The sequence below is a fragment of the Podarcis vaucheri genome (genome assembly GCF_965113315.1).
Source record: "Podarcis vaucheri genome assembly, chromosome: 2".
Classification (NCBI taxonomy): Eukaryota; Metazoa; Chordata; class Lepidosauria; order Squamata; family Lacertidae; genus Podarcis; species Podarcis vaucheri.
Window position 1 is genome coordinate 126,622,121 of NC_138760.1, and position 23,127 is coordinate 126,645,247.

Below are 23,127 nucleotides of genomic sequence, written 5' to 3' on the forward strand. Positions count from 1 at the left end.
CCACTCAGCGGAGAGAAGGAAATCATGGAATCAAATAATTGGAGGGGACCCAGGTGGTCATCTAGTCCGACCCCCCGCAATGCAGGAATGCAAGCGAAAGAACCCCTGACCGATCCTGCAGGGAAATGCGGTTTTGCATCTACGTTGAGCAATTAAACTAGAAACTTGAAGCCTTTGGCTGATCTTATAGACATCCAACACCCTTTTAGAATGTGGCTTTTTTTGGGGGGGGGTTATTGGGTTACAGTGGTACCTCGGGTTAAGAACTTAATTCGTTCCGGAGGTCTGTTCTTAACCTGAAACTGTTCTTAACCTGAAGCACCACTTTAGCTAATGGGGCCTCCTACTGCTGCCGTGCCGCCGGAGCACGATTTCTGTTCTCATCCTGAAGCAAAGTTCTTAACCCGAGGTACTATTTCTGGGTTAGCAGAGTCTGTAACCTGAAGCGTATGTAACCCGAGGTACCACTGTACTGCTTTTGGTTTGATTTTGTATGTTGTGGTCTTGTGAACCGCCCTGAGACCTCTGGGTATAGGGCGGTGAATAATAATAATAATAATAATAATTTATTATTTGTACCCAGACACCCTGGGCAGCTTCCAACAAAGATTAAGCATACATAAAAATGTCACACATTAAAAATGTCCCTGAACAGGGCTGCCTTCAGATGTCTACTAAAAGTCAGGTAGTTGTTTATCTCTTTGACATCTGGTGGGAGGGTGTTCCACAGGGCGGGTGCCACCACCGAGAAGGCCCTCTGCCTGCTTCCCTGTAACTTGGCTTCTCGCAGTGAGGGAACCGCCAGAAGGCCCTCGGTGCTGGACCTCAGCGTCTGGGCAGAACGATGGGGGTGGAGACGCTCCTTCAGATATACTGGATCGAGGCCATTTAGGGCTTTAAAGGTCAACACCAACACTTTGAATTGTGCTCGGAAACGTACTGGGAGCCAATGTAGGTCTTTCAAGACCGGTGTTATGTGGTCTCGGCGGCCGCTCCCAGTCCCCAGTCTAGCTGCTGCATTCTGGATTAGTTATAGTTTCTGGGTCACCTTCAAAGGTAGCTCCACGTAGAGCTCATTGCAGTAGTCCAAGCTGAATGAATGAATGAACTATATAACAGTAAGAGCTGTTCAACAGTGGCACAGTCTCCTTTGAGAGTTGGTGGACTCCCCATCCTTGGAGGTTTCTAAGCTGAGGTTGGCTGGCCATCTGTCATAGATGCTTTAGCCGAGATTCCTGCATTGAGTTGGGCTAGATGACCCCTGGGGATTCCTCTCTTTTAAGCATGGCTTACCTGGTGGTCACTTGGAAAGTCCGCCCCAGCCATGGCCTGGGGACATCATCTTCCAAGCCGCATGGCTGACAATGTTTATATTTTACTTTATATATGTGGGGTTTTGTGTCAGCCTTGCTAGTGCAGGTTCTTTGCTGTTCACTTGTGTTCCTTTGGTGGTGAGAGAGGTTGGGGTTGGCCTAGGGCAGGGGTCTGCAACCGGCGGCTCCGGAGCCGCATGTGGCTCTTTTACACCTTTGCCGCGGCTCCGGGGCGGATACTAGCGAGGGGAGGAGGCGCATTGTGTGCCCCGACACTCCCCACTGTGGCGGGCGCTGTACTGGCTGTGACGTCGCATGGGGGCGGTGCGTGCATCAGTCATGCACCATCCCGATGTCACCTTCCCGCCCGCCTGCCCGCTACACTGTAAGGGGCATGTACACTGGTCACTGCATTGAAAGGGGGCATGTACGCTGGTCACTGTTTTGAAGGGGAGTGAAGAACACACACACACAAAAAGGTAACTTGTTAATTTAACGTTTATTTCTATGAGAAGGAGTAATTCTGAGAGGTCAAACAAAGAAATAATAAAAAGTGACAAAAAAGTTATTTTTATAATGACGAGTTTTGCGGCTCCCAGTTTTTTTTTCTTCGGAAACAGGTCCAAGTGGCTCTTTTTGTCTTAAAGGTTGCAGACCCCTGGCCTAGGGTGTAGTGGTTCATTTGTGGTTGGCTGTGGTTGTCTTTGTTTTCGTGTGTGAGTGGGGTGGGTGGGTGTTTTGGATCAGGTTAGCCATATTGATTTGCATGCCGTTGGTGGGTTTTTGTCGTCTTGTTGGGCTGGGTATGTGATAGAGGGGAGCCATACCGGGGTGAAGGAGTCTTCTTCTATTTGTCCCCATACGAGAAATATGTAAAATAACCAAGCAAGTATAAGAAATCACCCCAGAATTGGCCTTATCAAACATCTTCCAAGACAATAATGCCCATTTACACCACAAAGAACTCATAACCCATCTAACTTTCAGCAGCCAGAAACATCATAACCAGACACTGGAGAGACCTGTCAGGAGTGAGCATGGGCCAATGGTACCAAATAGTATGGGAAACAGCCTTACTAGAAAAATTAACCAATAAACTACCTTCTTCTTGTTGACCTTCCTGTTCATCCTGTCTGCTTCCTGCATCACCAGGACTGTACTGCTGGCTGCTACAGGTTATCTCGGTTCGGAAACCAAGGCACAGCTTCCGATTGGCTGCAGGAGCTTCCTGCACTCAATCGGAAGCCGTGTCCGTCGTTCTGCTTCCAAAAAACGTTTGCAAACCAGGACACTTACTTCTGAGTTTGCGGCGTTCGGGAGCCAATTTCTTTGACAACTAAGCCATTTGGGAACCAAGGTACCACTGTAATGGGAGATGTCAACAAAGACGGGGATGTTAGTATTTTAATTAGGTGGTCGTGATATGCCAGGAGTCAGCAAACTTTTTAAGCAAGGGGCCGGTCCACTGTCCCTCAGACCTTGTGGGGGGGGGCCAGACTGTATTTTTTGGGGGAGAAATGAACGAATTCCTATGCCCCACAAATAACCCAGAGATGCATTTGAAATAAAAGGGCATATTCTAATCATGAAAAAACACACTGGTTCCTGAACTAGATTTAGAAGGTGATTGGGCCTGATCCAGCCCCTGGGTCTTAGTTTGCCTACCCTTGTGACAGGCTGTAAACTTTGCACGTGCCCAGCCAATGGGGAAACAAGGGAGGGAACCTGCACTTGGGAATAGGGGATATAAGCTTTGTTGTTGTCGTTGTTTAGTCGTTTAGTCATGTCCGACCCTTCGTGACCCCATGGACCACAGCCCGCCAGGCCCTCCTGTCTTCCACTGCCTCCCGCAGTTTGGTCAGACTCATGTTTGTAGCTTCCAGAACACTGTCCAACCATCTCGTCCTCTGTCGTCCCCTTCTCCTTGTGTCCTCCATCTTTCCCAACACCAGGTTCTTTTCCAGGGAGTCTTCTCTTCTCACGAGGTGGCCAAAGTATTGGAGCCTCAGCTTCACAATCTGTCCTTCCAGTGAGCACTCAGGACTGATTTCCTTCAGAATGGATAAGTTTGATCTTCTTGCAGTCCATGGGACTCTCAAGAGTCTCCTCCAGCACCATAATTCAAAAGCATCCATTCTTCGGCGATCAGCCTTCTTTATGGTCCAGCTCTCACTTCCATACATCACTACTGGGAAAACCATAGCTTTAACTATATGGGCCTTTGTTGGCAAGGTGATGCTTTTTAAGATGCTGTCTAGGTTTGTCATTGCTTTTCTCCCAAGAAGCAGGCGTCTTTTAATTTCGTGGCTGCTGTCACCATCTGCAGTGATCATGGAGCCCAAGAAAGTAAAATCTCTCACTGCCTCCATTTCTTCCCGTTATGTTTTGCTAATTTTGGGTGTGCCTGCTTTGGACACTTGCTCTTGCAAGAACGCTTTTATATTCAATAAACACTTTGCTGCTTCACCAATTTTGTTCAGATTTTATTTTGAGGGTCTCAGACCCACTTCCAACAGTGTTGAAAGCCCTAATTGACTTAGGCCCCAAATATCTGAGAAATTGCCTCCTTCTCCACAGACCTTCTTGGGTTAAGATCAGCAGAATGGCCTCTCTTGGCTGTTCCACCACCTTTTGAAGATGAGGAATTGACCTGCAAGAGGCCATTCTCTGTGGCAGCCCCTAGGTTGTGCAAAGCCCTCCCCCATAGAGCTGCGTCGGGCACATTCCTTGTATAGTTTACGTCATATGCTGAAAACACACCTCTTTGCTTTTTACAACTGATATACAGGTTTTCAGGAAACCGCCCCCGCCCCCCCATTCCTGTGAATTTAACTTGGTTTTAAACTGTTTTTAATACGGCATTTTAATTGCTGGAATCCACCTTATGGTGAAAGGCAAGTAAGAAATCAAATAGCTAATAACAATATTTCAGATCAAACTGCCAATTTTATAGGATACCTAAATGGATGAAAAGAAAGCAATAATTCTAATAACAAGGTTATATACATGCAGGTTTCAATCTAAGCATGCAGGTGTTTTATTTGAAACATGCAGGTGTTTTTACTCCAGTCACTTTTAGATTATTGTTATATAAATGGAGTTGTTCAAAGTGCCTCTGGCACTCAAAGATGTTAATTTCACTAGGTCAGGGCATTTCTAAACGTACCGCTATCGGCTAGGTCATGCTGTTCCTTTGTGACTAGACAAATTATTTCTTTAAATTGGGCCCTGAACGAAACATAACACATTATAAGGATTCATTGCTTACAACAAAGATAAGCTTTGAAGCTTAGCTAACTCAAGGCAGTTCAGTATCTCCTGTCAAGGGTTTGGACTGCTTAACAGAGAAGGCTGAATCAAATTCAGCTTGAGAAAGTTGGGTTTCCCCAGAAATGGGCCTGATTAATTTTTCTCTGTTATTAGATTGTCTAGGACATGGAGTTATCTGCAACATTATATTTGACAGCAATACAGTGGTACCTCGGGTTAAGTACTTAATTTGTTCCGGAGGGCTGTTCTTAACCTGAAACTGTTCTTAACCTGAAGCACCACTTTAGCTAATGGGGCCTCCCGCTGCCGCCACACGATTTCTGTTCTCATCCTGAAGCAAAGTTCTTAACCTGAAGCAATATTTCTGGGTTAGCGGAGTCTGTAACCTGAAACGAATGTAACCTGAAGCGTATGTAACCTGAGGTACCACTGTATGTACTTTGTGCATTTATGTCTATTTTCTTATCCGTTCACAAAAATAAATATTACTCATCGACATTTCCGGTGGAGAAAACATTTATATGTGGGCTCGCCGGTATGATCCAGAGTTATTGCATACTCCAAGCACTGCTGTGAATTCTTTGATGATAGGCGAGATTGATCTTACTGCTGAAGCTTTTCCCACATTCCATGCATTGGTGCGGTTTCTCCTGTGTGTGAATTCTCTGATGAGAAGTAAGGTTGCTCTTCTGACTGAAGCTCTTCCCACATTCTGAGCACTGATAGGGTCTTTCCCCCGTATGAATCCTTTGATGGGAAGTGAGGTTGATCTTGTGACTGAAGCTCTTCCCGCATTCCAAACACTGATAGGGTTTCTCCCCGGTGTGGATTTTCTGATGCGAAATAAGGTTCGAACCTCGAATGAAGCTCTTCCCGCACTCTGAACATTGGTACGGCTTCTCCCCGGTGTGAATCCTCTGGTGGGAAGTGAGGTGTATCATCTGAGTGAAGCCCTTCCCACATTCCAAGCATTTGTACGGCTTATCCACTCTGTGGATTCTCTGATGAGAACTAAGGGTGGAACTCTGACTGAAGCTCTTCCCGCACTGGGGGCACCGAAATGGCTTCTCCCCTTTGTGGATGTTTTGGTGTGAAGTCAGGCTGGAGTATCTAATGAAGCTTTTCCCACATTCCACGCACTGGTAGGGTTTCTCCCCTGTGTGAATTCTCTGGTGGGATGTGAGGTGAATCTTCTGGCTGAAACCCTTCCCGCATTCCAAGCATTTATGGGGCTTCTCCACCCTGTGAATTCTTTGATGGGAACTCAAGGTAGAGCTCAGCCTGAAGCACTTCCCACATTCGGGGCACTGATACGGTTTCTCCCCAGTGTGCGTCCGGTGATGGGAAGCGAGGTTCGCCTTCTCGCTGAAGCTCTTCCCGCATTCCGGGCACTGGTACGGTTTCTCCCCTGTATGAGTTCTTTGATGGGAAGTGAGATGAATCTTCTGGCTGAAGCCCTTTCCGCACTGCAAGCACCTATATGGCTTCTCCGCTCTGTGAATTATCTGGTGAGAAGCAAGGGTGGAATTCAGACTGAAGCGCTTTCCACATTCCACGCACCGGAATGGTTTCCCCTCTTTGTGAATCATCTGATTAATCGCAGTTATCGTCTCATCGACGCACTTTCTGCCTTCCAAGCACTGGTTTGTTTTTTGACCTGCGCGAGGAGCTGAACCGAAACATTCCCAATACACACATTTGCTCATTTCTCTTATTTCATCTGTTGTTTCATCTGTTGCAATCTCATGGTAGTTGCAGCCTTCGGAAGCAGAGGGTTTACTCCAGCCATTCGGATTTGTTTCTGTTTTCCTTCTCTGCTGCTCCAAGTCTTCACATGTACCTTGTTCTGGTGGCAACGCGGGTAGTTCTGTTTTCGACATGGTTTCACATATGTCTTCTGCTGCAATGGGGAAAGAAAAGAGAGGAAGAAATGAGAGTCTTGAATCACTGGACAGCTTGAACCACCACTTGTGATAAAGGGAAAAAACTGCTAAGGCTTAGATGGGAGGGACATCCTATCACACATCTAACAACCACTGTTTCAGCTCCCAGCTCAGACCTGAAGTTCACTGGTTTATCCTGGGCCAGTCACTCTATTTCAGCCTAGCCTACCTCACAAAGTTGTTGTGTAAGCAAATGCAACAATCAGATACGATACGATCATCTTTATTGTCATTGTCCCATACAGAACAACGAAATTGAAAAATCTACATCAGACATTCAAAAACCAACAAGCCTGCTGTCCCAGCTATCCCAACCTGTTTAGCCCCCTAAAAACTCTGATACCCCATTTTTAAATACAATATACTCCCATAGAGACTCCTTACACTGCGTTGAAAACCAAAATTGCATTTGGCAGGCGAGAATTCTACCACTTGCTTAAAATGTATATAGGAAGTGCAGTGTAAGCGACGGAAGTCAATCAATGAAGTTTTATTATTGAGATATTTGTAGAATAAATTTGGAATAAATTCTTCCAATTTTTCTTCTTTCTTTTTTATTTTCTTCCTTTTTATTTTCTGTTCTTTTTTATATACCATGTGTGCTTATCCGAAAAATATATTTATGTACGTATTTGTATGTATTTTGCTTGTATTTTGCAATAATTATGTTAAATAAAATTTATTAAAAATTTAAAATAAGAAACAAAAAACAAAACAAAATCGCATTTGGATAGTGTTATGTAGTGTAGTTGTTGATTGACTCCCCCTCTGCCTGGTTCCGGTGGTAGAACGCATGGCGGGCAGCAATCTTGGACGGCTTTGGTGCGTAGTGGCTGCGGAGCTTCTCTTGGATCGTGTCCCATGGTGTTTCCTGGACTGCTTCAGGCGCAACCAATGCTCGGGCCGTCTCAAACACCTCAGGCCCACAGAGGCTGAGGAATAGGCCCCGCTTCCGTTCCTCTGATACTGCTGTCAGCTTGTTGGCTTGGAGGTAGCAGTCGAACCGAGCGAGGTAGGAGTCCCATGATTCAGAGGCTGGCGCAAACGGCGGTAGAGGCACAAGTGAAGCCATGATTCCGATGCCGGCGTGAAGGGCGATGGATGGAACACAGTGCTCCAGCCAGAACAGTCAGCTCTGAATTGGTTCTGCCCAGTGATTTCGCTCAGTGATTTCGCTCAGTGATTTCGCTCAGTGATTCAGCTCAGTTCAGAGGCTGGCCGCATCTGGCTGTGCTCCGATGTCCATCCATCCCACCTTCGTCGCCAGTGTTAAGTTGTGGGTTGACATAGCAGCCGGCACAGCGATTTCTTCAAGTAGCTCTTTTATTCTGGTAAGCTGGAACAGAACTGACTGCGAACAGCTCAGCCGGCCTGTATTTATAGTCAGCCGGCTGTCAACATTGTAACAATAACAGCTCAGAGTTCCCGCCTAAAATAACAGACGCGGACCTGAGTGAAAACTATCTACAGACCTGAGTGAAAACTATATACAGTATCCCCCTGTTGGCCCAGGGTGAAACCAACGAGCTGACAGCAGTATCAAAGGATCGGAAGCGGGGCCTATTCCTCAGCCTCTGTGGGCCTGAGGTGTTTGAGACGGCCCGAGCATTGGTTGCGCCTGAAGCAGTCCAGGAAACACCATGGGACACGATCCAAGAGAAGCTCCGCAGCCACTACGCACCAAAGCCGTCCAAGATTGCTGCCCGCCATGCGTTCTACCACCAGAACCAGGCAGAGGGGGAGTCAATCAACAACTACACTACATAACAGATAGAAACTGTTTCTCAGGCAGCTAGTCCTAGTCTTTATAACCCTGTACCTTCTTCCAGAAGGCAGAAGATGCATTCTTTCCTGACTGAGCCGTATCAACATCATTGTGTGCAGCCGGATAACAACCTGGCTCACTGGTCCAAACCGATTCCCCCACCTGCTAACTGAAGGATGATGGAAGGAGCCCTGGTGCATCCTGGGAAATGAGTTTGGAGAGGTGATACCAGCGAGAACAGACAGTGGGCCAATTGCTACAGCACAGCTGTTTTGTCAGGCTTCTGAGGAAGGAGCATGGCTCAGCAGTAAAGTTTCTGCCTTGCATGAAGAAGGTTTCAGGTCCAATCCCTGGAAACTTCAGGTATGGCTGGAAAAGCCTTCCTGCCTGGAACCCTGGACAGCTTCTGCCAGTCCAGCGTAGACAATACTGGACTAGTGGACCAATGGTTTCACCCAATAACTTCTTATATTCTCCAATAACTCTAATCTTTTTTTTGTATTTAAATCTATTTTTGTATCCGAACGGTTATTAATGAATTTTTTTAAGTGAAGCTTTCAATAGACTTTGATTTCATGACAATGGGTATACTTGGAAACACGGCTAAAGAGGTAAGTTTAGCTTCAAAGGTATGAGATTAGCGGGAAAGGCAACGATAGCTTTCGGTTGGAAAAGATAGAGAAAAATGGACAGAGGAGGCATGGAATAGTTATTTGTTTGAACTGATTCAGTCGGACATTGTCGCAGTCATGTCACAGGAAACAACATGGAAGGTCAATTCCACCACGGTAAGGAACAGATGGAACCCCTATCTTGATTGGATAAAAACTACTGGAACAAAACACATTCGGTGGAAACCAAAAACGCTATGCCCGTGGCTGAGGATAATTGTTTGAACCCTTCCAATGGATATGGGGCGTGGCGGTGGGAAGGGAGGGAAAGGAAACAATTCTACGGGAAATTTAAAAACTGGAAGGAGATAATATAATGTATGTAAAAATCCCGAACTTGAATAAAATGGTTCTTAACCCAAAAAAAATAAATCTATTTTTGTATTTGTACTTATTAAGGTATGAACAACTTGCATATAAACGTAGACTTGCCATGGACAAATTCAATGGTATTTTGAATCCATTCTTACAAATACTGTAATAGGTTAAGATCTGGTGAAGCACAGTAACAACCTTGCAAAGTACAGTCGTACCTTGGAAGTCGAACGGAATCCATTCCAGAAGTCCGTTCGACTTCCAAAACGCAGTTTCAGCTTACAAATCTTCAAATAACCCTGCTAATGAGGTTAATTGCTTTGAATCGGTAAATATAGATCAACCCTGCTAGAAAAGGGGGAAGGCGGATTTGAGGTACCAAGATATTGAGATTCTGCCAAAAACACACACCCTATAATGTGCCTACCATTTCTAAATAAATGTGATTGTCTGCTTGAGGGTCTTACCAAGAGAGGCGACAAGATGGCCGTTCTCCTGCATGACTTCTGTATGCAGCGCTTTCTGGTGAGGAGCCAGCCCAGCCCATTCCTCCCCCGTGAAGTACACAGCAACCTCCTCAAAGGTGGATCCTGCACCCTAGGAGACAATGAGAGGTGTCTGTAGTTGTGGGGTGTAAATGAATAAAAAAAGCAGGAGAAAATCAAATATTTGCCTCTTTGTAGGTAGCAAGCATGCCATCTACTGGCAAAACCCATAAGGCTCATCAAGGAAAGGAGACTGGGCAGTTTATACTTGAGAAGACTGAGAGGAGATACGATCGCCATCTTCAAATGTCTGAAGGGCTGTCACATGCAAGATGGAGCCAGCTTGTTTTTGTATATAATAATAATATATTCCAGTAGTTATGTATGGAAGTGAGAGCTGGACCATAAAGAAGGCTGATCGCCGAAGAATTGATGCTTTTGAATTATGGTGCTGGAGGAGACTCTTGAGAGTCCCATGGACTGCAAGAAGATCAAACCTCTCCATTCTGAAGGAAATCAGCCCTGAGTGTTTACTGGAAGGACAGATCGTGAAGCTGAGGCTCCAATACTTTGGCCACCTCATGAGAAGAGAAGACTCCCTGGAAAAGACCCTGATGTTGGGAAAGATGGAGGGCACAAGGAGAAGGGGACGACAGAGGATGAGATGGTTGGACAGTGTTCTGGAAGCTACAAACATGAGTCTGACCAAACTGCGGGAGGCAGTGGAAGACAGGAGTGCCTGGCGTGCTCTGGTCCATGGGTCACGAAGAGTCGGACACGACTAAACAACAACAATAATTTGTTATTTGTACCCCGCCCATCTGGCTGGGCCTCCCCAGCAACTCTGGACGGCTTTCAACAAAGATTAAAAATACATTAAAATCTCACACATTAAAAACTTCCCTGAACAGGGCTGGCTGCCTTCAGATGTCTTATAAATGTCTGATAGTTGTTTTTTTCTTTGACATCTGGTGGGAGGGTGTTCCACAGGACGGGTGCCACTACCGAGAAGGCCCTATGCCTGGTTCCCTGTAGCTTTGCTTTTCGCAGTGAAGGAACCACCAGAAGGCCCTCGGTGCTGGACCTGAGTGTCCGGGCTGAACGATGGGGGTGGAGACGCTCCTTCAGGTATACTGGACCGAGGCTGTTTAGGGTTTTAAAGGTCAACACCAACACTTTGAATTGTGCTCGGAAACATACTGGGAGCTAATGTAGGCCTTATAATTTTTATTAAGTTTTGTGTTTTACAATTTAAAACCATCATCTTCACACCCTTAAAATATCATTGGCTTCCCTTCTCTTTTCATGGTTTATTTCACATATCATATAACCCTGCATATTTTACAAAAACCATGCCATTATTGCATCCATCAAAACTTATTTACACTGTTGAATTTATCTTAATGCTGCCAGCGTTTTCAGGTGTATGCAATTTTCCCCCATATATTCCATAAACGTTTTCCAATCTTCTCTAAACGTATTTTCTTCTTGTTCTCTTATTCTGTATGTTAAGTCTGCAAGCTGCACATATTCTGGCAACTTAAGTTGCCATTCTGCTTTCGTTGGGACCTCACTCGTTTTCAATTTTTGGGCTAACAAAACACGGGGCGCATAAATATGCCACCTTTTTTTTGACACCTGGGAATTTCCATCTGAATTATCCCCAACAGAAAGGACTCTGTTTTTTGGGGGGGAGCCAGCTTGCCTTGGGCTGCTCCAGAGGGCTGGACCTGAACTGAAAGAGTCATAGAATCATAGAATTGGAAGAGACCACAAGGGCCATCGAGTCCAACCCCCTGCCAAGCAGGAAACACCACCAGAGCACTCCTGACATATGGTTGTCAAGCCTCTGCTTAAAGACCTCCAAAGTAGGAGACTCCACCACACTCCTTGGCAGCAAATTCCACTGTCAAACAGCTCTTACTGTCAGGAGGTTCTTCCTAATGTTTAGGTGGAATCTTCTTTCTTGTAGTTTGGATCCATTGCTCCGTGTCCGCTTCTCTGGAGCAGCAGAAAACAACCTTTCTCCCTCCTCTATGTGACATCCTTTTATATATTGGAACATGGCTATCATATCACCCCTTAACCTCCTCTTCTCCAGGCTAAACATGCCCAGCTCCCTTAGCCGTTCCTCATAAGGCATCGTTTCCAGGCCTTTGACCATTTTGGTTGCCCTCCTCTGGACACGTTCCAGTTTGTCAGTGTCCTTCTTGAACTGTGGTGCCCAGAACTGGACACAGTACTCCAGGTGAGGTCTGACCAGAGCAGAATACAGTGGCACTATTACTTCCCTTGATCTAGATGCTATACTCCTATTAATGCAGCCCAAGTCAAATTGCAAGAATTCCAGCTAAACCTTAGGAAGAACCTGCTGGCCTGGGAAGGCTGTGACCTCTCCCTCCTTGGAGGTTTATAAGTAGAGGTTGGGTGGCCACCTGTCAGGGATGCTTTAGCTGAGATTCCTGCAATGAAGGGGGTTGGGCTAAGATGATCCATGGAGAGAGATTCCTCCCAACTTTGAAATTCTAATGTCAATAACATTCTCAGTCCACCTTCTAGGTGGCTTTGACATAAGGAAAGAGAAGGGGAGAGATTCAAAAGCATTCCCTGTTTAAAGGTAAAGGTAAAGGGACCCCTGACCATTAGGTCCAGTTGTGGCCGATTCTGGGGTTGTGGCGCTCATCTCGCTTTATTGGCCGAGGGAGCTGGCGTATAGCTTCCGGGTCATGTGGCTAGCGTGACAAAGCTGCAGCTGGTGAGCCAGCACCAGCGCCGCACACGGAAACGCCGTTTACCTTCCCGCCAGAGCGGTACCTATTTATCTACTTGCACTTTGACGTGCTTTCGAACTGCTAGGTGGGCAGGAGCAGGGACCGAGCAACGGGAGTTCACCCCGTGGCAGGGATTCGAACTGCCGACCTGCTGATCAGCAAGTCCTAGGCTCTGTAGTTTAACCCACAGTGCCACCCGTGTGCCATTACCTGTTTAGGGAAGTTTTAATGACTGATGTTTTAATGTATTTTTAATCTTTTGTTGGAAGCCGCCCAGAGTGGCTGGGAAAACCCAGCCAGATGGGCAGAATATAAGTAATAAATTTATAAATATACAAGTGACAAGAAAGTATTTCAATTTCAAAATTATTACTATTATTATTCCACTTTAACCAGGCCTTTGGCTGACTGACATCTAATGCCCTTTTAAAATGTGTTGGGGTGGTGGGATTATTTGGTTGTTCTTTCTTTTATTTTTATTATGCATTTTGTGTTTTTATATTATGATTTTATCTGGTGAACCCTGAGACCCGCAGGTATAGGGCAGTATTCTTCTTCTTCTTCTTCTTCTTCTTCTTCGTCAAGCCCAGGGAGTTGTGGAGGGAACAGAGGCACCTAGGCGGACCCCAGCCTATCTCCCTACAATACCTCAAGGACCGCCTCTTCTCATATGAACTGATCCAGACCCCAATATCGTCCTCTAAGGCCCTTCTTTGTGTGCCGCCTCTATGAGAGGTCTGGAGGGTGGCAACACAAAAACGGGGCCTTCTCTGCAGTGGCTCCCTGTCTGTGGAATGCTCTCCCCAGGGAGGCTCCCCAGGCACCTTCATGATACACCTTTAGACACTAGGCAAAAATGTTCCTCTTCAACCAGGCCTTTGGCTGACTGACATCCATCCAATGCCCTTTCAGAGGAGAGGATGATTGGTTTGGTTCCCTTCTTATTTTTATTGCGCATTTGTGGTTTTTAAACATTGTGATTTTACGTTGTGAACTGCCCTGATGAATTTAACAAACAAACAAACGAATGCATGAAATGATCTGTCCTCCTACCTGATTTGTTGTCGCAGCAACTGCTTCCCCTCTGGAATAAAGGAGAGACGGCTGAAAAAGCCTTGTCAGGATCATTCCTTCACCTGTGAGAGACAAAGGTGATCTCGCTCGTCCCAGAGTTCAAGTGACACATCTCTAAGTGGTCACCGCGGGTGGAGATCAAGGTTGCACAGTTAGAATTGTTCCACCGGCAAAAGCATTTCTGCTTGTCAGATGGAACAGCCGCCTCTCTCCTCCGACAACTGGGAAACACTGGCCTGCGAGCGCTCCAGTTGGAGAACAGCCTTTACCAAAGGTGTCATGAGCTTTGAAGACGCTCGAACTCAGGACAAAAGGGAGAAACTCCGCCTGGAAGCCTATGTCCCCACTGTGGAAGGATGTGTGGATCCAGAATTGGCCACCACAGTCACTTATGGACTCACTTGGCAAACCCTCACCATGATCAACTCCCGCCCGGAAACCTATATCTTCACTGTGGAAGGATGTGTGCATTCACAACTGGCCTCCACAATCACTTATGGACTCACTGTTAAGACTCTGTTTATGCAAGACAATCTTACTCGGCTACGAGTGATCGCCAAACAAGAACACAAATACAGTGTGTGTGTGTGTGTGTGTGTGTGTGTGTGTGTGTGGCACCCCTTTGATTCCTTAAATAAGTGAAGGAGCCCAAGATGATGCCCCGTTCAGCCTTACCCAGTGAGGTGGCACCTCCAAAACCTTCCTGGACAGTCTCTCTTTCTCTGGGACCCACCGGAGCCTTCTCTGCGTCAGGGAAATCAGGAGCCACTTCTGAAAACAGACCCTTTACCAGAAACAGGGAATGTGGGGAAGGGTGACAAAAAGGGAGAGTCAAGAGGCTTTGGGACATTTTCAGTGCAGACTGGACAACTGCAGAGAGTGCCAGGATAGCCTCCTGCACGTTGGAAGAAGAGAAGAGTTTGGATTTGATATCCCGCTTTATTACTACTCTAAGGAGTCTCAAAGCGGCTAACATTCTCCTTTCCCTTCTTCCCCCACAACAAACACTCTGTGAGGTGAGTGGGGCTGAGAGACTTCAAAGAAGTGTGACTGGCCCAAGGTCACGCAGCAGCTGCATGTGGAGGAGCGGGGAAGCGAACCCGGTTCCCCAGATTACGAGACTACCGCTCTTAACCACTGCACCACACTGGCACCAGGATGAAACCCTCTCTCACCTGCAGCTCTGTCTGCTTCTTCTCCTCTGCCCAACTCAGGAGGAAACCTTCGGCCAGGGCAACCGCCTGGGAACTGGTCTCCGCTCCACATTCCCTGACCCAGTTCTCCATCTCCGGGGGGAGGACAGCCAGGAACTGCTCCAGGATCACTAAATCTAGGATCTCAGCCTTGGTGTGTCTCTCTGGCTCCAGCCACCGACGGCAAAGACGGTGGAGTCGGCTGCAAACCTCTCTGGGTCCCTCGGCCTCCTGGTAGCGGGAATGCCTAAAACGCTGGCGCTGAGCATCTGAGCTGAGGGCGACCTCCTTGCCCGGGATCTCCTGCGTGGTTCTTTCCCAGAATCCCTCGCTGGCACCAGTCTGGATGGCCCCAGGGCCTCTTCCTGCTTCACGGCCAGCTGTTTCTGGATTCTCCATCTTCAATCTGTTTCCCAGGTAAACTGATCTCTCCTCTCCTGCCAATTTCTCAAGGCAAAGCCAAGGGGCTGGATGAAGGCACCACTACCAAGTCCTTCAAAGCCAAGACATTGTCTTTTTTTAAAAAATTGTTTAACCATTTTTTCCAATACAAACATCAACCGCAAAAGACACATATCATAATAATAATAATAACACAATTTGGCAATTCAGATTTGAATACACTGATATACATCTGACTACACCTTCTTTTTCGGGGGACGTGGGTGGTGCTGTGGGTTAAACCACAGAGCCTAGGACTTACCGATCAGAAGGTCGGTGGTTCGAATCCCTGTAACGGGGTGAACTCCCCTTGCTCGGTCCCTGCTTCTGCCAACCTAGCAGTTCAAAAGCACGTCAAAGTGCAAGTAGATAAATAGGTACCGCTCCGGCAGGAAGGTAAACGGCGTTTCCGTGCGCTGCTCTGGTTCGCCAGAAGCGGCTTAGTCATGCTGCCCACATGACCCGGAAGCTGTGCGTCGGCTCCCTCGGCCAATAAAGCGAGATGAGCGTCGCAACCCCAGGGTCGGCCACGATTGGACCTAATGGCCAGGGGAGGGTTCCCCTTACCCTTTACCTTTACACCTTTTTATACAATATTTTCCCATCTCTCTCTCTCCTCCCCCTACTTCCCACCACTATCCGCCTTATCGCTTAAATATTCCTTCCAGATTTCTTCATATTTATCCATTCTTATTTTGCGCCCACACATTGTCTTGTTAGAAAATTATGACGTTGTCAGGGCTGGAAGATTTTCCTTGAAGAAATGTGGATAAATCTGGGTTAGCAACTAGTTCCCTCGCACCCTGAAGAAATGGCAGGGGAATGACAAGTTTGAAATTATATAGAAACTAGAGATTTGTGGGTGGAGTTCCTTTCCTTGAGGACTAGTGGATTGAAGCCTTCAATCTGGCTGGGAGTCAAAAGATGCAGGGTCCCACCCCTCTGATCTCCCACTTACAACTCTTCCTCCTTTAGGCGCCCTCCTCTTTTCCAGCTTCCACCTTCCCTTCACCCCAAAACACCCCCAGACAGAGACTTCCTCTCCCATATCCGTGCCCTGTAACCTTTAAAGCCCACAGATTCGCACAGGGACTTTTGCTTCCCATCAGCGTCTTTGATCGACAGCTTCCCCCCAGTTTTGCATCCCGGCCTCCCCACCGCGTGTCAGGGCTTGCACGTCTGAAACGGCGCGTGCGCGCTTCTCCAGTGGATGCGCGATTCGGGGGGGTGGGTAGGAGCACCCATTCGAATCTTGGCACAAACTACGCCGCGCTTCCGCCAATCAGCGCCGCGCTGCAGACCGACACGCCCTGCGCTCCCCCGCATCATGATGCGGGTGTTCTGTTCGTGTGAAAGGGTGATCAGGTGCACAAGCGGGGTGAAAATGGGGAGAGGAGGATCTTCCTTGCTCTTCTCGGGCTCTTCTCTTCTTTTCTATTCAGCCACAAATCCGGGCCTCTCTCTGCCCCTCGCAGGGGACTCCACCCCCCTTTTTTCCTGCATTGCAGTTGCATCCTCCCGACTCCTCTCCACCTGAAGTCAAATTAATAGGTAGGGGGCTCACCAGATCATAGAAGGGTCCCCGATGCCGAACTGGGGAGACCCCGAGGCTGCATTCCTCCAAAGCAAGAACCAGGCAGGAGGGGCTTTGGGCAGAAATACCCATTTGCTTTGTAGGTCTCCCCCCCCTCCCCAAATCCCCATCCTCTCTAGGAATCCAGCTCAGATAATTTTAACCCTTGGCAGCTCAAGCTGTAGGATGATTTCTCTCTCTCTTAAAACAGGAGCCAAGGAAGAAACGAGCACCGTGAATGCAGATCCCACACCCCTTTTCTTTCCTGATGGAAGGAGTGAAACCAATCCGGGGAAGAAGGAATAATAGAACCGCCTCTTTCCATATGAACCTACCCGAACCCTGAGATCATCTTCCAAGGCCCTCCTTCCGTGCGCCTCCTCAAGAGGTACGGAGGGTGGCAACACAAGAACAGGGCCTTCTCTGCAGTGGCTCCCCGTCTGTGGAATGCTCTCCCCAGGGAAGTTCGCCTGGCGCCTTCATTACACACCTTTAGGTGCCAGGCCAAAGCGTTCCTTTTTAACCAGTCCTTTGGATGATTTGATTGACACCCTATGCCCTTTAAAAATGTGGCTCTTTTGGGAGGGGGTTGTTATTGGGTTATTGTTTTGATTTTGATTTTATATATTGTGATCTTTTCTGTGAACCGCCCTGAGGCCTCCGGTACATATATTCAATATAATAATAATAATAATAATAATAATAATAATAATAATAATAATAATAGACTTGGATGGGACCTCAAGCGTCATCTAGTCCAACCCCCTGCCATGCAAGAATCTCAGCTGAAACATCCATGACAAATGAGCTGTGATAGCTCAGTCAGTAGAGCATGGGAATCTCAGGGTTGTGGGTTCGAGCCCCACCTTGGGTGAAATATTCCTGCATTGCAGGGGGTTGGACTAGATGACCCTCGGGGTCCCTTCCAATTCTACCATCCTATGATTCTACGAACCTCTGCTTGAAAACCTCCAAGGAAGGAGAGTCCGCCACCTCTCAAAAAAGACACTTCCGCCATCGAACGGCTCTTACTAGATTTGTGTAGCGTTTGCTCCCTAGGTTTTTCTCCTCCCAAAGATATCCTGCAAGGCAGTGGATCTGAATCAGTGTTTTCCTTCACCTTCCCAGGTGGACGAGCCCCATCTGCCCCTCACTTCCCTCTACAGCACACGCAGAAACCACCTTTGGGATTGTTGGACCCTCCGCCTGTGAGTCGAAGCCATTCCCAGGATTGTGGCTCCTGTCACCTGCTGGCAGCTTATAGAGCTGAGTGCAGGGTGGGGACCAGAGGTGGACAAACGACCCCAGAAGGAGCACAACGTGCCCCCCACCAGAAGGACTACCCATCCTCAAACACCCAGGAATCACAGCTAAAAAAACAACAACCTTCTCAGGTTGCCTATCCAACCCGTTTAGAAACCTCCCAGGTAGTCTGTTCTGCTGCCTAACAGCTCTTACGGCCAGAAGAGTGTTTATACAGTGGTGCCCCGCAAGACGAATGCCTCGCAAGATGGAAGACTCGCTAAACGAAAGAGTTTTCCGTTTTGGAGGTGCTTCGCAAAACGAATTTCCTATGGGCTTGCTTCGCAAGACGAAAATGTCTTGCGAGTTCCTGCGGGTTTTTTCCCCTTTCCCCCCCCTTTTTCTAAGCCGCTAAGCCGCTTATCAGCTGATCCGATCAGCAGATAAGCCGCTAAAAGCCGCTAATAGCGCTAATCCGCTACTCCGTCAATGGGCTTGCTTCGCAAGACGAAAAAACCGCTAGACGAAGAGAATCACAGAACGGATTCTTTTCGTCTTGCGAGGCACCACTGTATATTTAGATGGTTAGTTAGAATAATAGAATCTTAAGAGTTGGAAGGGACCCCAGGGTCATCTAGTCCAACCCCCCGCAATACAGGAATCTCGGCTAAAGCATCCATGACGGATGGCCAGCCAAACTCTGCTGAATAACCTCTGAGGAAGGAGAGTCCACAACCTCCTGTGGCAGACTGTTCCACTGTCAAACAGCTCTGACTGTCAGAAAGTTTCCTCCTGATGTTTAGTCTGCTATAGTTTCTCCCCTGTGGGAAATCTTCGATCGGAAGTACAGTGGCACCTCGGCTGTCAAACGCTTCGGAAGCTGAACGTTTCGGTTTCTGAATGCCGAAAACCCGGAAGCGAATGCTTCCATTTTCGAACGTGCCTCGGAACTCGAACGGCTTCCGAGGTGTGTTTATCCATTTTCTCAATGTAATTTGCCAACTACCCATTCCGCAACAGATTACCGCATTTTTCGCTCTATAAGACGCACATTTTCCCCTCCCAAAATTAAGGGGAAATGTGTGTGCATCTTATGGAGCGAATGCAGGCTCCTTGGCTTCAGCGATAGCAACGCGAAGCTTCCGAAGCGCAGAGGGAGCGCTCCTGCCGCGCTCCGGAGGCTTCACGTTGCTTTCGCTGAAGCCTGGAGAACGAGAGGGGTTGGTGCGCACCGATCTTAAAAACACAATAAAACATCAAACCTTAAAAACTTCCCTAAACAGCATTGCCTCCAGATGTCTTCTAAAAGTCAGATAGTTGTTTATTTCCTTGACATCTGATGGGAGGGCATTCCACAGGGCGGGCGCCACCACCGAGAAGGCCCTCTGCCTGGTTCCCTGTAACCTCACTTCTCGCAGGGAGGGAACTGCCAGAAGGCTCTCGGAGCTGGACCTTAGCTGAACGATGGGAGTAGAGAAGCTCCTTCAGATGTACTGGGCCAAGGCTGTTTAGGGCTTTAAAGGTCAGCACCAACACTTTGAATTGTGCTTGGAAACTTACTGGATAAGACAGAGGGAGAATGGGGTGAAAGATCCAGAATGGTGGAGTGAAACCAGTTTTTCCTCAGGCGTCCAGAGCAACAAAAGTGGGAGGAAGAGAAGGGAGAAAATAAGCCAAACACTGTATTATAAAGGGTGCAAACTTGACTGGTGAGGAATCCCTGCTGTTCTCCTGTGGCAACACCTGGAGCTTGAAACTCAAACCCTGAAGGTATTGGGCTGTGCAGCACTTTTGCACCCATCCGCCTCCTCTCTCAGCCCTGGGGTCAAAGGGACCCCAGCCCCAGAGGCCACTTCAGCTCCAACAAGAGCACACCCGGACTTCCGGTTGTGAGCGACGCCATCGCAAGCGGGGATTCCTTCGCAGTGGGGAATCCCGGGTTTTTCGGAGGATTTAGGGGGGTCTTTGGGCACGCAGTGACCCCCTGAAGTAGTGTCTGGAGGGTGTCCAGACACTCAGGTTCCCGCGAAGAGCCATAACGCAGACCACCCGGCCGCCAGGTAACTCCTACGGGAGCGAAGAGAGCGGCGGGGAGGAGAAGCGGGCTACCTCGTGGCAAAATGGAAAGGGGCTGGTTTTGACCAGCAGGGAAACAGAACTTCCTGGGACTCTCAGCTTTCCCCTTTTTAAAAAAGCATCAAGTTACCAGCCCCTAAGGAGGAGCAAACACTTGGAAGCGGGTGGACTGCAGCTGTGAAATGAGAGCAGAAGGTGCAGGAAATAAAGCTCAGGCACTCAGGGAACTGGGAAACATTAACAGATTTTGCGAAACGCTGCTCTTTTTAGAGAAATACAGCTTGTGTACGCTGATTTATTTGGGAAGCATGGAGAACACACAGACCTGGCTGTTAACTTACAAAATTCTCAACACCAGTTCTCAGGGCACATCTTCTCCCTTGCGACGCTACTGAGTGAAACTCAGGGAAAGAGAACAAACACTGAGTTGTGAGGAGTTGTTTTTATAATCTATAAAACACCTAGATTGTAGTAAAAAACATTTGAGAATGATGTATTTGAGAATGATGTGTGTGATGGAAAGAGGATAAATATACCAGTTGTGGGGAGGGAGGGGGGTCGCGACTCGGCAGAGTCAAAGGAAATGTATGGTGCTATTACAATTTGTTGGAAAAGAATATGTAAGGAAAACAATAAAAATTCACTTGGCAAGATTGTAGTAAAAAAAAAACACACCAACAGAAGACAAAGGAAAAAGCTCCCAACTACAACATGAGATGTTTCAACTCTCGCTATGTTTTTTGATATTCGGGCTGCGCACGCAAATCTCTGTTTGTGTGGCCTTGGGTTTTTTTTTTTTATATCTGCACGTGTGCACCTTTAACATTTCTTCCTAACGCATTTACAAAAACAAATGGGATGTTAATCACAGAGTTTTGCAAGGCAGAAACACTTAACGGAGAAAACCCACCACCAAGCCCAATATTTACACTGAGACACCTGCGTGCACAGAAAAATATTCTCTCAAACAGATGGAGGGGCTGTGTGTTCATCTTCGATTTGAAGCCTGGAAATAATTCTGGCAGGGGTCTCCATTTTTTTTATGCCTTTAGGCACCTCTGGGATTTAGAGATAGGGGGAGCAGTGTTATCATATAACAGCGGCTCTGGGGCATGTCGTCATTCAACAAAAGGCTTCCTTGCTCAAAATGAAAATCTCTAAGCCAGATATGGACCATCTCCAGCTTGCATGATTACTGAATGAGACACATTTCGTTTTAACAAACAGCCATTCAGTTAAAGGTCCCTTAGCTGCAAACCAACCCTTAAAATCACAGATCCAGCGCCGATCAACACCGCCACTGACAGAGACATTGCTTATAATACAGTGGTTGTTCCGGGGAGAGACCCCCCATAATGATAATCTGGTTTCATACTGATCCATGTCTCAGATCCCAATTGTTTTGCTATGACAGTGCTGGCAAGCACCGGATCTGCGACTTTTGCGTGTGGGGAACGTGGGCAGAGAGGAAGAAAGCACCCAGGTGCAGATACATAGAAAACACACACAGCAAGAGACCGCCACCCACATTTAGACTCTGTGCATTTCTGTGGGGCAAAGATCTGTTCCAGTAGAATTAAAACCCAACCTCCTTGCGGGTTATTATGCAGCTTCCTTTCTGTTGGTACAGGAAGTTGTCTACTTCTTCTGCCTCATTATCTTTTTTGTATAAATTTTCATAATACGTTTTAAATTTTTATATTATTACTTTTGGATCACCTATAATTTCCTCTCCTATTTTTATTCTATTTATTTGTCTTGGATTTTGCCTCTTTCTCAGTTGCCACGCCAGGTATTTTCCCGGTTTATTGGCAAACTCAAAATTATTTTGTTTCCACATTTCCACATTCCACTCCACTTCCAGTTCTATTTTGCACATATATTCTGTCTGCAGTAGCCTAATTTCTTTTTTAATTATATCATTATTTGGTTGTTTGATTTGCTCTTTTTCTTTTTTCCTTATTTCTTCCATTAATTTTGTTTTTTTTTCCTTTTCACTTTCCTTTTTTATTCTTATGCCTTGTTTTATGAAACATCCCCTGATCACTGCTTTACCAGCATCCCAGAGTGCCCTTACGTCATCAACATGATTTTTATTCAATTCAAAGTATTCTTTTAATGCATTTTTAGCTAGACTGTGTTGATGTTTATGTTCTCTCTCCCTTTTTTTGTCTTCCCCCTTTCCCCTCCTCCCAATACGCAGACACCTGAGCAGACATGGGAGCCTTGATTATATCATCCTCCAGATAGCAAGGCCCCCCAACATGTCCCAAAATCCGTTACCAGGAGGCAACGCATTTTGGAAATGCCCTTGGGTAGATCCTTTGGCCAGCGCCGACCACACATAGGAGCTTCAATGCTCCCACATGGAAGCATCACTACGTGCTCAGGAGAGGAAGGATGGATGGGGAGGGCAGAGGGGAGCAGCGGTGATTTCTCATTTTTATATTAGAAAAGGAGCAAAGCTAAAAGAAAATGCTTCAGTTCCCTTGCTGTCATTGTTCAGGATAGGTACAGTATGTTGCTCCCTGCTTAGCATTCATTTATACAGCGCATGTCCGATGTGGGTCCTCACAATCAAACTCCTGTTTCACGTGGGATACAAGATTTTGCTGCATATTCAAATCGCTTCTGTGAGTTCTCTGATGATACGTGAGGTTTATCTTATTATTGTAGTTGTTTCCACACTCTAAGCACTTATACGATTTCACCGCCGTGTGAGTTCTTTGATGCAAATTCAGACCGGACCGTCTAGTGAAGCTTTTTCCACACTCGGGGCATTGATATGCTCCACTTCTCTGATGCAGTAAGGCTTGATCTTCTCGTGAATCCGCATTCCAAGCAGGTATACGGTTTCTGCCCTGTATGAGCTGTCTGGTGCCTGTATGAGCTGTCTGGTGAGCAGAGAGGCCTATCTTCTGCGTGAAGCCCTTTCCGCATTCCAAGCATTTGTATGGCTTCTCCCCAGTGTGAGTCCTTCGGTGAAAAGTGAGCC

The 23,127-nt window shown here is 47.0% G+C and overlaps 1 protein-coding gene across 2 annotated transcripts; it reads right to left on the reverse strand.

Annotated features, from left to right (window-relative positions):
* Window positions 1-3,673: 3,673 nt before the first annotated feature.
* Window positions 3,674-17,284, reverse strand: LOC309527305 (uncharacterized protein). 2 transcript variants are annotated; one of them, XM_082214042.1, is made up of 6 exons: window positions 16,806-17,284; window positions 14,783-15,293; window positions 14,283-14,391; window positions 13,587-13,669; window positions 9,745-9,874; window positions 3,674-6,480 (listed from the first exon to the last, which is right to left on the reverse strand). In XM_082214042.1, exons 2-6 carry the CDS (start codon window positions 15,197-15,199, stop codon window positions 5,132-5,134), a joined length of 2,088 nt encoding a protein of 695 aa, XP_082070168.1. In that variant the 5' UTR covers window positions 15,200-15,293; window positions 16,806-17,284; the 3' UTR covers window positions 3,674-5,131. The 2 variants fall into 2 exon arrangements, with proteins under 2 accessions (XP_082070168.1, XP_082070167.1); XM_082214041.1 differs by having other exon boundaries at window positions 3,675-6,483; window positions 16,806-17,283.
* Between the last annotated feature and the right edge of the window lie 5,843 nt (window positions 17,285-23,127).